This window comes from Octopus bimaculoides, chromosome 12 (assembly GCF_046866305.1).
Source record: "Octopus bimaculoides isolate indiv1 chromosome 12, ASM4686630v1, whole genome shotgun sequence".
NCBI lineage: Eukaryota > Metazoa > Mollusca > Cephalopoda > Octopoda > Octopodidae > Octopus > Octopus bimaculoides.
Window position 1 is genome coordinate 20,179,706 of NC_142939.1, and position 15,054 is coordinate 20,194,759.

The following is a 15,054-nucleotide window of genomic DNA, read 5'->3' on the forward strand; positions in this document are numbered from 1 at the left end:
CAGTGCCGCCGAAAATCATTGAACACTTATCAAGCGTAGATACGAACGTAAGAGAAGGGGAAACAGTTAGTTTAGTTTGCAATGTAACAGGAATACCTCAGCCAACCGTCACTTGGTACCGACAAAAAAGACATGAAGGTGGTGTAAAAGAACGTAAGTATTTAAACACAAAGAATATATAGACATACGACAAGTGTGATGTTCATGTTTGTTGCCATTGTTATTATTATTTTTAAGGATTGAAAACTTTTTATTTTCAAAGTAATAAACAGAAAACCAGAAAACATTTTGAAAACCACACATATAAGTGTATAACATTTGTAAGATAAACTATGTAATTGTTCGTGAGTTGACGTCAATATTAATACATTTAGTAAAGGCAGAAATGTTAGCATGCTCAGTAAAATGCCTAACGCCATTTCGACGGCTTTTACGTTTTGAGTTCCTGTTCCGCCTTAACCTTTCAATTTTCTGGGCCTTAACCTTTCAATTTGAAACCAATTTATTACATTTGATTAAATAGATGCATAGGAAGTTTAAGAGATAACAACATATAAAATATTATTCGGTGTCCATATATACATATGTATGAATATATGCATATATGATATGTGTGTATGTATGTATGCGCGTATGGATATATATGTGTGTAGATATATAATTGTATATGCATATATGTATGTATATATGAATATATATATATATATATATATATATATATATATATATATATATATATATATATATATATATATATATATATATATATATATATATATATATATATATATATATATATATACATATACATATATATATATATATATATATATATATATATATATATATATATATATATATATATATATATATATATATATATATATATATATATATATATATATATATGAATTGTAAATGCAAAAAATAACAACAAAAACACAAAGGACATCAAAAAATAATAATATATATATATACATATATATATATACATATATATATATATATATATATATATATATATATATATATATATATATATATATATATATATATATATATATATATATATATATATATATATATATATATATATACATGTACTAGCAAGTACATCATACGTGTGCCAGTAGATAGTTAAGTGTAAAAAGGATTTATATACATAAAACGGAACGTGCATCGACAGTGAACGAACGTTTATATAAAAATATACACTTGCAAAATGATGGTAAGTGAATATATATAATGTGAACATTAAGAACAAAGGAGGACCCTGGCAGCCTGGAAGCTTATGCAAGTGTCTTCTACTATAGCTTCGGGCCGACCAAAGCCTTCCGAGAGGATTCGGTAGACGGAAACTGAAAGAATCCCGTCGTACTTATATATATATATATATATATATATATATATATATATATATATATATAGGTTATGAGCGATAGTGGTCTCAATTAGACCCAGAGGTTTCAAGAAATGCTGAGTAAGTGCAATGTATAGGTCACAGTTAAGCTCCAGGTTCGGTGGTTATGCGAATAAGGGGTCCAACGTAGGTGGGAACATAAGGATTTACTTTTCGTAATGAGATAAAAAAAAAAACAAGGCTGTGTGTAATATAGAACATTTCTAAATGTTTTATATTATACGCAGCCTTGGTTTTTTTCATTTCATTACGAAAAGTAAATCTTTATATATATATATGTGTGTGTGTGTGTGTGTGTGTGTGTGTGTGTGTGTGTGTCTGTGTGTGTGTGTGTGTGTGTGTGTGTATGTTTGCCTCCTAACATCGCTTGACAACCAATGTTGCTGTGTTTACGTGCCCTTACTTAGCAGTTTGGCAAAAGAGACCTATAGAATAAGACAGTACGTACTAGGCTTAAAAAGCATAAGTCCTGGGGCCGATTTCTTTGACTAAAAGCTTTTTTCCGGCTGTACTCTTGCATGACTGCAGTAAAATCACTGCAACACATATAAGAATAAAATTAAAAAATAGATGGATAGATAGATAGATAGATAGATAGACAGATAGATACATAGATAGATAATTATATAAATATATATACTCTATATTATTTAGTATTTATTAATGTTGTAATCGGACCTGTGTCTCGTCGCTTTCACATTTCTAACGAGAACATACTTGGTTCATTGCTGACTCTGACATTTGCAAGGGATCGTCTGCAACTCGACAGTTTTTAGAAAACCACAGACTCTTTGATATTTCCGTATGTTGACGAATATGTTTAAACATATAACTCAGCACGCACAAGAACAACAGCTAAATGTTGTTCATCAACGAAGACACGTCACTGAATTCACCCCTCAGCCCTTCCTTTCCAGAGCATCAACCATCTGGTATTTCCTTCATCTTCATATATTCTCTATGAGTAATCAACCACAAACGTTTTAAGCGAAATGTTGAAGACGTTAAATTCAATTTTCTAGAAGAAACTGCAATTCCTTAGGAGAAAGTCACACAGAAATAGATATTGAAACCCGTTAAGTTGTGGTATATATGAAGGTTATACAGTATAGAAATGAACTATATGTTTATAAAAAATACATATACAAAGCATATGATATGCAGCTGCGCAGTTTCCATCTAAAAGAAACTGGCCCGATGTATTTGTATTAGTGAATCGGACATGTATTCAATTTCTCTCCGGAATGTGTTCGAATAAGAATTAGAGCAATTGCAAATAACACCTCACAAACGCCCAGCATATCTTGATGCATATTTAAGGACTAAGATCTAGAACCTAAGAATTCTGTCTCTGCGTATAATCTTGGGCAAGTGTTTTCTGTTATATATCCAAGTTGGCCACTGCCTTGTGAGTAAATTTGAGAGAGGGGAAAACTATATATGTATGTACGTTTATATGTGTGTCTCTATATATGTATATATGTATGTATATATATATATATATATATATATATATATATATATATATATATATATATATATATATATATATATATATATATATATATATATATATATGCTGTATATATTCTGTATATATTTTATCTAATAAACGCAATAAATATATTTACTATTAGTTTCATATGCTGAGAACATGCCAAACAAGGATTTTAACACGTCTGTTGACCTATCGCAATCATCAGACATTTCCCACATGGCATATTAGAAAGCACTGAGTTAAAATACAGGGTTTGGCATGTTCTCAGGACATTAAATTAGAAGTCACACATAAATACATGTACTGTGTTTATTGAATAGTATTTATCCCTCACCAGACGGTGAACATTTTTGTTGAACTTACCATCACGGAACAGAACACTACATATATATGTACATATATGTATATATGTATGAATGCATGTATGCATGTATGTATTATATCTAAGTATGCATGCTTGTGTGTGACTGTCTTTGTGGGTCAACCCTGTAAAGCGGTTGACATCCGCTGCTGGTCTTATTATGTCTCCGCAGTTTAGCAGTTCAGCAAACCTCCGATTGAATAATTACTAAAATTAAAAGAAATAAGTATTGGGTGTATTTGTTCGACTAAACCCTTCAACGCAGTCAAATGACTGAAACCAATAAATGATTTATATTGCTCGCTTGATTAGATTAAATTAATACTCCAATAAATAATGAATTAACTGTTTAAATACATGACTGAATAAAAAGCTATGAATACTTGAATAAATTCTTTCGAATTTTGGCACAAGGTCAGCAAATTAAAATAAATACCAGTGACTGCTCCACTGGTATTTATTTCACAGAATCCGAAAGGATGAAAGGCAAAGTTGATCTCTACTTAAAATGATTTCAGAACGTAAAGAACTGGAAGAAGTTTCGTTAAACTTTTTTCCGATGTAGAAATAATACTGCCAGATCCCCGCCTGAAAATATAAACTTAAATAAATAGTACCTTCTTATCCATATAAGATGAAATAGTTTAATGCTTAAATCATTAAGTAGTAGTAAATGAAACCTGATAAGATGAGCGATATATGAAAGCTACACATTATAGACGTAAATTATATGCTTATACCAAGACATCACCTCAGGTAAAATGTAGGCAGGGAATAAGAGTGGGTTGGCCTGCTACGAATTGTATTCAAATATCAATTTATCCCTTTCGGTATAACGAAAAAATACGTGTTTCCGACACACGTTTGGTAAAAGCGCATGCTCGAACAACATGCATATATCAAGAATGCGTTGGGTGGATATAAATAACTGCTCGAAACAACTATCATTTTGGGGCAGTGTCTTCAATGATCCAACATTATGCGCTTCAAAATTAGGATATTATGCGTATACTCCTTTGGGTGCATGAACTCTTGAATATTCAAATTGAGCACGAAGCCTGAAGTGATTTACACCTAGATATAATTTTCTTCTATATCACGTGTTCTTCGAATGCTCGTTGTGCAACATGAAATTCAGAATTAAGTGATAAAAGTTCTCACTGTTACGACCCCGTGATTTTATATTGTAAACAGGCACTTGTGAAATGTAAAAGAAAATTTTGTAGAAAGAAAGTAAGTGGCTTGGACTGATAGTTGAACAAACAAAGGTTGTGATCTGGTCATAGATGTTGAAAACATGTAACTGAATACTGGAACCTGACCCGACTGTTGCTTAATTGCTTTTCCTCGCATTTAATTAATATTCCCGTAAATCTTACTTTAAAGTGTAAAAGACTTATGGATTCAAGTTAAATTATATATTATTGACTGTAACTCCATTATCGATTTTTGATGGGGAGAGCGAGTATTTGTGACTAGTCTCGACTCAGAATTTTCAGACTTAATGGCAGACTCCAGTCTTCGGCTGTGCGTATATTTTACGATTATTTGTTAGGAAGGCGCAACTGGTAGTAGTTTAAACATGATTAGTTAATCCACTCATCTGAGTTTAAATACTATAAAGAATAAGCTTTGTATGTGTATTCCCTATTCGTAGTGCTTCGGTATAGTGTGTTGCAATACGGGATTAATTGTGACTTGAAGTGGAGAGAACAGATAATTTGTGAAAGAGTTAGTTAGATTATTGTTTTATATAGTGTTATACTAAGGCTTAGAAGCAATACATTACAATTTTGATAACGAATGAACAAGAGACATGGAGAGACTCCTGAAACGTTCACATGAAAAGCAAGAAATAGCAGCCAAGCTTTGCACAAGTAGCGTCATACAATCTTTGGAAACAATACGGTAAATTACAAAATATATCCATAAGCAGTGATAAAAATTAGACATTGCAGATAAACAATATCTTTTTTTTTTATTAACGTTCGCTTGGAGCTACGCAGTGACATAAACTTCATGGTCGTTCGTTAGTTACCTCGGTTTTTCATTACTTTCAGGGTGCGCGAGAAAGGTTGAGAGCAATATATACCTATATATATATATATATATATATATATATATATATATATATATATATATATATATATATATATATATATATATATATATATATATATATATATATATATATATATATATATATATATATATATATATATATATATACATATAATATATATATATATATATATATATATATATATATATATATAATAAAGATAATATTATTATTAAATATTATATATATATATATATATATATATACATATATATATATATATATACATATATATATATATATATATATATATATATATATATATATATATATATATATATATATATATATATATATATATATATATGTATATATATATATATATACGCACACACATGCACGCACACACACGCATGCACACACATACATACACACTCACTCACTTTTCCTGCGATCACGTGACGATCCAGGCGGTCAGATGTTCATCGTAGATGTTGAACATCGTTAATCACAATGTGCTTTGCCTTGTTTTAGCCTTCAGATTACGCCAACCCGCTTGCTAGCTGGGCAGGTCAACATTTCCCCACTGAACGAAACGGGGACTGGAGCAAGGTAAAGTGAAGTGTTTTGCTAAAGAAATCAACGCACCTCTCAACCAAGAAATCGAGCCCAACCTTGTATATATGTATGTTTATATCTATCAGGAATTTTAAATGGTTGTGAATATGGCCAACTAACTTACGAGAGGTAGTGGCTTTCTTCAACAAATATAACAGTTTTAACAAAGAGAGCAACATTTTTTTAAAATGTAGTCTTAGTGGCTCGAAAATTACATCAAACAAGTAGAATTCTTTCTAAAACGAGCATGTGGTCTGGCCTAATTGTACGATAACCAAATGAAAAAAATCAATTTAACAGCACTGTAAATTCTACCTTGACATATATCTCTTGCCACATACATACACTGATATATACATGCATACATACATACATACATACATACAAACATACATTCATACATACATACATACGTACATACATATATACATGTACACACACAAACATACATATATGCACATACATACATGCACACACATTCATACATATATACACGTAGGTACACACATACATACACGCAGACATACATGCACTTACACATATACATACATATATACATACATGTATGCATGTGTACATACATTCAAACGAACAAATGGCAAAACTTTTCTGAAGTTGTAAATATAAATTTGCTATTGTTAACTACATCCCAATTCGAATAATTAAAAGCTGAAGAAAAAACACACACATACATAGATGCACATACATGCATACATGCATACATACATACGTACATACGTACGTGCATACATACATACATACTTCATGCATACGTGCTTCTGTATATGTATGTACATGTGTGTATGTGTGTATAGGTGAATGTATATACGTTGTGTGTTTATGAGAACATGCGGTTGCCTGCATTTGCGTCATCATATGCATAAATCCTATATCGGTGCATATGTTTGCTGTATGTTTACGAAACAGTATATGATGTGTCGTAATGTAACACTGTTTATATGAAAGTTTCATAAGCGATTACGTAAGAAATTTTGGATATTTTTCTTTATTTTTTGAATGCAGATTTTTTTTTTATATGATGAATTTGCTAATCCTATCTTCACGACGTATTTGTTTTCCAACTTGAAAGTTATATATGACGGCCTCTAATCGAATTTATTTCTGATAGATGAGTTGTTGTTTTGCCTCTCCATTTTATATTCAGAACCAATTGATTTATGAATGCTTTGGTCAATATTTTTGTTTATTAATACTTAAATAATATAGCGTGTGTTATGATGATGGCGATATCGTTGCTATTTCTAACTCTTCACTGAAGGTGGCACTGTCATATTTTGATAATAAATGGTAATATGCAATAATCGATGTTAGCAACTTTCTCGCATTCCGTGTAAATGTTTGTCATGAAATTCTTCGAAAAAGAAATAAATAAACGATTCATTGTCTTGATTAAATTTCGAAATCTTAAACCAAATTCAATCTTTGCTGAAGGTTTACCGGCATTTGGTATCTATTATGGTTTCATGAGAAAATTGTATTAAAAGAAGAAATTCTTGAATAAACATCGTTGGCTGTTCTTGGAGATAAAATTACGTGGGAAACAGAAAATTTAACTGCATGATTCCACTCCTCCGTCACCATCCAGAAAAGTCATCTAAAATAATCTTTATTTAAAGAGATGCAGACCGATCGACCCACTTAAAGTAAACAACATGATAGGCAGAAAGTTTTAAAAGATAAATTCCGATGCTATTATTCAAAGTAAGAGCGACGACGATACAAGAAGATTTTCGTAACTATGCAGATATCTTCAGTTTACCAAAGAGAAACACGATGGAAGAAAGAACATTACACAACAACACATTCTAACTACTATTTATTTAAGTTGCCTTGTTGAGTCAGAAGCTTTAATTAAACAGCAATGCAAACAGAAAAACTGCTTGTTTTACATGGTGCGAACCAAGAATACTATGTAAACGAACAATGTCGTACACGTTTCCCAAGACAAACGAATTGTTTGCTGATGGCAAAAGATAGGGAGGGAAAAGAGAAATGAAAAGGAAACAAATCATGAAGAAAAACACACATAAATGCTAAACTTCTTAGAACTAATTGTATGAAGCAAAGTTAAAAAGAAGTAATTAATCAAAGAGAAATATTGTCTGTCAGAAAATAGCTTAAGATGACGGAATATTTAGTACGGTTAATTGCTCGCACAAACACATAAGTATTAGCACATATGTATCATGTATATATATATTTATTTATATATATATATATATACGTGTGTGTGTGTGTGTGTGTGTGTGTGTGGGTGTGCGTGTGTATACATATATGTGTGTGTGTATATATATGCATGTATATATATATATATATATATATATATATATATATAGATAGATAGATAGATATAGATATAGATATAGATATATACATACAGTTATTTACGCATATACGGCACACATACACTAACACACACGTACATGTATGGACATTGGCATACACACACACATACGTACTCACAATTGTGTTAATGAGATTTATTTTACCTGTAACTTGATGTCTAATAGGTGCCCTATTACTACCTAACGAATTACCAGGAAAGAATTTCAGGTATCAATGAACATTTTGTATTCTTACAGTCATATTATATCTTCTTTTTCTTATTCTTCTTTGGCATTATTCTCGAAGCCGAGTATATTTTAAAGGTTATTCTCTTCCTCGCTTATTTATCATTCTTAGTAATGCTTCCATTTTTCATGGTTGTACCTTCCGATGCTTGAGATGAACTTTTGTTCACAGAACATGCACCGAAGCTGCAGAGACGGTAACTCTCCAAGAAGTCGCTGCCGTGCTCTTACCTTCCTTCTGGTTCTTTTTTCTTCAGCCTGCTGGTATGGAACAAAGTCTGCAGTAACCGCTCCTTCTACGCATAATCGCATCCAGTACTTACGGTCTTCCTCGACATATTCCCAGTTGACAGGTAGGATGTTGATCAATGGCATGGTCTTCTTGATCGAGTCAGAGAAGCATATCTTAGGTGCACCCATTGGCCGATGACCGTCTGCACGCTCAGAGTACAGGATCTCATTAGGCGTTCTCTGGCAATCACTTTGCATGTCTCAACCATCGGCTTCATATTTTTCAATGATGGTTTGGATTCTCATGGTTTTTGTCTTTGCCACTACTTCATTATTTTAACAGTCATCCCATTTAACATCCAAATTGAATCACACTTTTGTTTGACGAAACCTCTCAGTTCGATGCCTTTATTTTAACGCTACATACACTTTTCCCTATCACCAAGTAGTGTGGAAATCATAGTACATTTTGATACACTATATGAGCCTCAAGATATGATGTTTTGCTGTTCGACTGACAAAGAAAAATTGAAGGAGCAACAGAGAATTGTCATGTGAAACATAAACCAACTATTTGGATGCCCAGACATTTCATCTCAATGGTTCTGTATTTTATATTCGTATGAACGGTGGAGTGTTTGCTATGGTGAAATTACACATGAATTTGTAATCAACAGTCGTGGTAAACAAAGATGTGTCCTGATATGTATACTGATTTTAATGTACACGAAGACAATTTTAATGAAAATCTGTCATGATTAAAAATTTGAAGTTAATATACGAAACATGTACGTGAGAAAGCTTTTCAATTTCTGACGTCTCAAAATAACAAGCATTTGATGTACAATCGTGATCTATGAAATGCAATATGCTGACGAAATGCTGACCCGTATGTAAATTAAGATGACCCTCACATCACCCCTGACGAATGTGTTCACAATTTCGAGATGTTCCGCAGTTTAGTAAAAAGGAAGATATCGATGTTAAAATACATATATAAAAAAAGACCACTTTAGTCGTAACATATAAATTATTATATATTACCTCCAACGCAACATATTCTGAATATATATTGAGATTTACAATACCTGCAAAAAGATCATCTAGAAAATTTGCAAATATTAACTTTGTGATTGCTCATTGGATAGAAATTACCAGAGTTCTGTGTGTATTGGATCTTATGTAAGACTTTTGGCGGGTTCATAAGCAGGATAATCTTACACTATACACATGCGTTTCTTATATTTTGTGTTGGAGATATAACTATAAAAAGAATGGTAACAGACGCATTATGATGAACGTATATAATAAACTTCAAATAGTAATTTCTTATGAGGCCCATCAGTTCGTTACATGAAATTCGATTTAACATAAACAGGAACAGATATTTTATCCACAATATTCGTAATAGGATTTTTGTGCACACTCATAATACTTTTTTGGAAAACAAAACATCATAAAAGAGTAAATGGGGTCACTGGATATCAGATATAGCGATAACAAGACGAGGACAGATTTGCATTGATATAATATCCTATATTACTTCAATGACCAGAAGAGAAGATGTAACAGTACGGTTAAAAGTGACTGACGGGGACAAAACCTTATAATGTGTCTGTGATAGATACATTGTATCATCTTCATGTGTGACATTTTGACAATCAACAGGATATCATTTTTGAGATTAAATTTAATATGTAGAGGATCAGAAAGAGATGTATTTTTATTACTAAATAAGAATCCTATTCTTAAGTGCATACATACATAAATACATACACACACGAATGCATAGATACATGTACGTATACACACACACACACACACACACACACACACACGCACACATATATGATGAACTTTCCCTTCGTTGGACGACGTATGAGAGTTCGACAATTTCTTATCAAACAACCACATAGATGATTTGTTTAGTGATCAAATATTTGTGTAGACATAAACTCACTCCTTCCATCTAATCCGCATTACCGGTGCAGGAACACTGGGTGTCACATGCCAGGTTACAAAATGATCGCCGAGCAACGTGAAATGATGTGCTTCGCTTAAGACCACAATTCAACGCCCGGTCTTTGAATGGAACCCATGATTTCGCAATCGTGAGTACAACACACTAACCACTAAGCCATGCGCATTCACTATATATATATATATATCTAGTATATATATATATATATATATATATATATATATATATATATATATATATATATATATATATATATATATATATATATATATATATATATATATATATATATATATATATATATATATATATATATATATATATATATATATATATATATACATATATATATATATATATATATATATATATATATATATATATATATATATATATATATATATTACACACATGAAATAATCAGAGTATCTGTAACGTTGATGTTTTGATCACGTGAAATCGAGTTAATAGTGACTTCGAATTCACATACAATAAAAATTTTATTTCACAATATGAATATGTCCCTTCCTACATCTGTACCAATGCAAACATATATTTATATATACACAAACGTACAGAGAGAGAGACGTATATATTTTCACATTTCACACAAACACACGCACACACACATACTCACTCTCCCACACACAAACACAGATCAAACGCACGTACACTATCACACTGATAAATGTATCTACATGTATAAACATGACGCCATCAGCAGAATTATTCGGATTTCGGCAATATATTGTTTTAATGATTTGAGCGCTTTCTGGCATGTTGTTTATGACTAAGAAGGGTGCACTGAAAGATTGCTTCTTTGAAATGCGTGGAATTTGGTTATTAAAGCTGTTGGGAGTATAAAAGTTTATGAAGATTTTTTTTTTTTTTTGCATGATTATTTGGTTTGTTGTATGTGTGTATGATATGTTTTATGTAGCGGACTTTAAAGAGGAACTGGTTGTGTTTTGTCGTTAAAAATTACAGATAAATAATTTTCACACATTCTGATTCGTCATTCAATCTGAGAGCAACAAATCTTCAGCGATTTAAACTCTGTAGCAGAACTCTTTCGATAAAATGTAAATCTTTGTGACACCAAAAAGCGCATACCTTGGTATAATTGATTCGGTGAAATTTTCGTGCTGAAATATGAAGCTGCAACGGTGGTTCTTGAGAATATTAACTTAAGTGTCGCAATTGATAAAATCTTCGAAGGCTTTCTTGATATAAACAAAACAAAAAGTAGCAGTTGGTAAGGCTGAGAATTCTTTGACGCGTAATTTTGTAGATTAAATACCTCAGATGCACTTCTGCATAGAAAAAAATGTATAATTTGGAAATATAAGATATTATGATGATTGGTTTAACTTTTCCGCATTGTTTGAAGGGTCCAGAGATTTTATCCTAATTAGGAGTGAAAGACTAACGTGGTACTATAGTCTATAAGAATGTTATGCATTACTTGTATGCAGAAAGTAAAGAACTAGAATAGATGCCAACAGATATTTTGCCCGACTCTCTAATGCTTCGGCCAAAACTTCAAAGTGATTGCAGTAAGTAGCTCAAAACGTGTATAAACACAAGCATGGTTGTGTCGTTAAACGAGTGAATTATGATGTTAACTAGATTTCTGGATTTGAAGCAACCTAACAGGATTTCTCTATATGAAACTAAGGCTGCCATTGTGAGCGATATGAGTTATCTCCATAGGGATTAGACATACTATCAAAGTAAGAAAACCAGATTGCAACACAGCATAATAATAACAATAATAATAATAATAATAATAATAATAATGATAATAATAATAATAATATTAATAATAATAATGATGATAATAATAATAATGATGACGATCATAATAATAATAATAATGATAATGATAATAATAATGATGACGATCATAATAATAATAATAATAATAATAATAATAATAATAATAATAATAATAATAATAATGATAATAATAATAATAATGATAATAATAATTAAGTAGATATCAAGAAAGCCAAGTAAATTTTAAAGTATATGGGTCACTCGGAGAGATCAAGCAATTTGGAGAACAGTAAGTGAAAATTGTTCCTGTTGTAATTGGTGTAAATGGTAAAATGCACAAGATGTTACTAAAGTAGCAGAAAAAATTCCGGATTGCACAAAAATGACATCAAGTACTCAGTAAGAGCTCGAGTTTCATTATAACTTTGTTACTTAGATTATCGTAAAGACATTTGCATAATAATGATAATGAGAATAGCAATCGAACTACACTTCTACTACTACTACTACTACTACAACTGCTGTTGCTGCTGCTGCTGCTACTGCTGCTGCTGCTGCTGCTGCTGCTGCTGCTGCTAAAATGGTAATAATAGTGATAATAGTAGTAATAATAATAATCTTTCTTACTAAAGGCGCAAAGCTTGCAATGTAAGCCGAGGGACAAGTCGATTATATCGAACCTAAGCAAAGTCTACTTCGGTGGAATTAGAACTCAGAAATAATAATAATAATAATGGTAATAATAATAATAATAATAATAATAATAATAATAATAATAATAATAATAACAATAATAATAAACAGGATGATGGTGATAAGAAGAAAAGGAAGAATTATAGTAGTAGTAGTAGTGACGATGGTAATAATACTACCACCACCATCACCACCACTACTACTACTACTACTACTACTGCTACTACTACTACTACTACTAATAATAATAATAATAATAATAATAATAATAATAATAAAACCGAATAAGACCGAGCCAGACCAAAATAATAGAAATTGGGCTTTTATGAAACGAATTTTCAAAACTAATCCTTGTCAATGTTAATGATGCATGTATTTATATGTGAAGCATTGTACTTCTGCCGACATAAAATAAAATTGATTGTGTTTCGTTGCAGAGGTTGGACCGCCAGGAGAAGTGCTTATCATCCACAACGTGACGCGTTACTGTGATGATATATATACCTGTGAAGCTTCAAATGGTGTCCCACCGAATTCCTACCGAAAAATTGCAGTTAAAGTTTTATGTAAGTAGTATACTATACTATACTGTTGTACTATATATATATATATATATATATATATATATATATATATATATATATATATATATATATATATATATATATATATATATATATATATATATATATATATATATATATATATATATATATATATATATATATACATACATATATATATGATGGACTCACCCGTCGAATGACGTATGAACGATCAGCTTTTGCATTATGCATAATATATATATTCATAAGTATATAAAACACACACACACACGCATATATATATATATATATATATATATATATATATATATATATATATATATATATATATATATATATATATATATATATATATATATATATATATATATATATATATATATATAAATATATATATACAGTGTCTTACTGATAAATTGAAAAAATTTTTACGATGAATAATATTGGTTATAAATATTAAAATAGTGGTAGCAGACATATATAATTTTAGTGTGACATTTATTTCTGCAAAAGCATTCATCACCCTTTATGGCCGCTCTTCTGAGAAATTACAGTCTCCACGCGAGAACAAAATTGTCTTGCTGCTGCCGCAATCTCTGCTTTTGTGGTGTTGCGTGTCTTGAAGCTGTTGATATGGTGAAGCATTGTTCTTGCTTGAAGTAAGCCCCATAAAAATGTAATCGAGAAGGTTGACATTTGGTTTATTACTGGGCTGAAATTTGGCCTTCGTAAAAAAATGGCACTTTCTCCCTAAAGAAGTCCTGTGTTGTTTTTGACCCATGGCATGGTGTTGCAATCATGGGTATGCATCACATTGGCAAGCCCAAACTGTTGCTCCATCCGAGGTAACACAATCCTTCAAGATGTCCAGATACGCCTTGGCACCGATCTTCAAACCAGACTCAATGAAGCGTGGATGCATAACACTTCCATCATTTTCCACGGCTCCCAATACCATTACAGACGCAGGATTCTTAGAGTGATTAAATATTTTTGCAGAACATCACTTCACTCTCTCCATCAAATGGACGTCGTATGAGGAGGTGCACGGTGTACCATACGTCAGGTGTCGAAGACATTGCAAAGCTAAGTGAGATGAAGTGCTGTGCTCCAGAACATACCACTGGGTCTAGGAAATGAAATCATGATCGCTATATATATATATATATATATATATATATATATATATATATATATATATATATGGTTTATACCTGTTCAAAATTTTACCTGCAGATGGCGGGTGATGTGCTA

At 31.2% G+C, this 15,054-nt stretch overlaps 1 protein-coding gene across 7 annotated transcripts in view; it reads left to right on the plus strand.

The window, feature by feature from the left end:
• LOC106867898 (opioid-binding protein/cell adhesion molecule homolog) overlaps positions 1-15,054 on the plus strand; it is a 630,312-nt gene that overhangs the window by 600,229 nt on the left and 15,029 nt on the right. For 5 of the 7 annotated variants that reach the window (XM_089360859.1, XM_089360861.1, XM_089360862.1 and 2 more), the window contains 3 exons: positions 4-153; positions 8,808-8,903; positions 13,672-13,800. In XM_089360859.1, the coding sequence (XP_089216985.1) occupies positions 4-153; positions 8,808-8,903; positions 13,672-13,800 (375 nt within the window). The remainder of the gene's footprint in view (positions 1-3; positions 154-8,807; positions 8,904-13,671; positions 13,801-15,054) is intronic. The other 2 variants (XM_089360863.1, XM_089360865.1) reach the window with 1 other exon arrangement.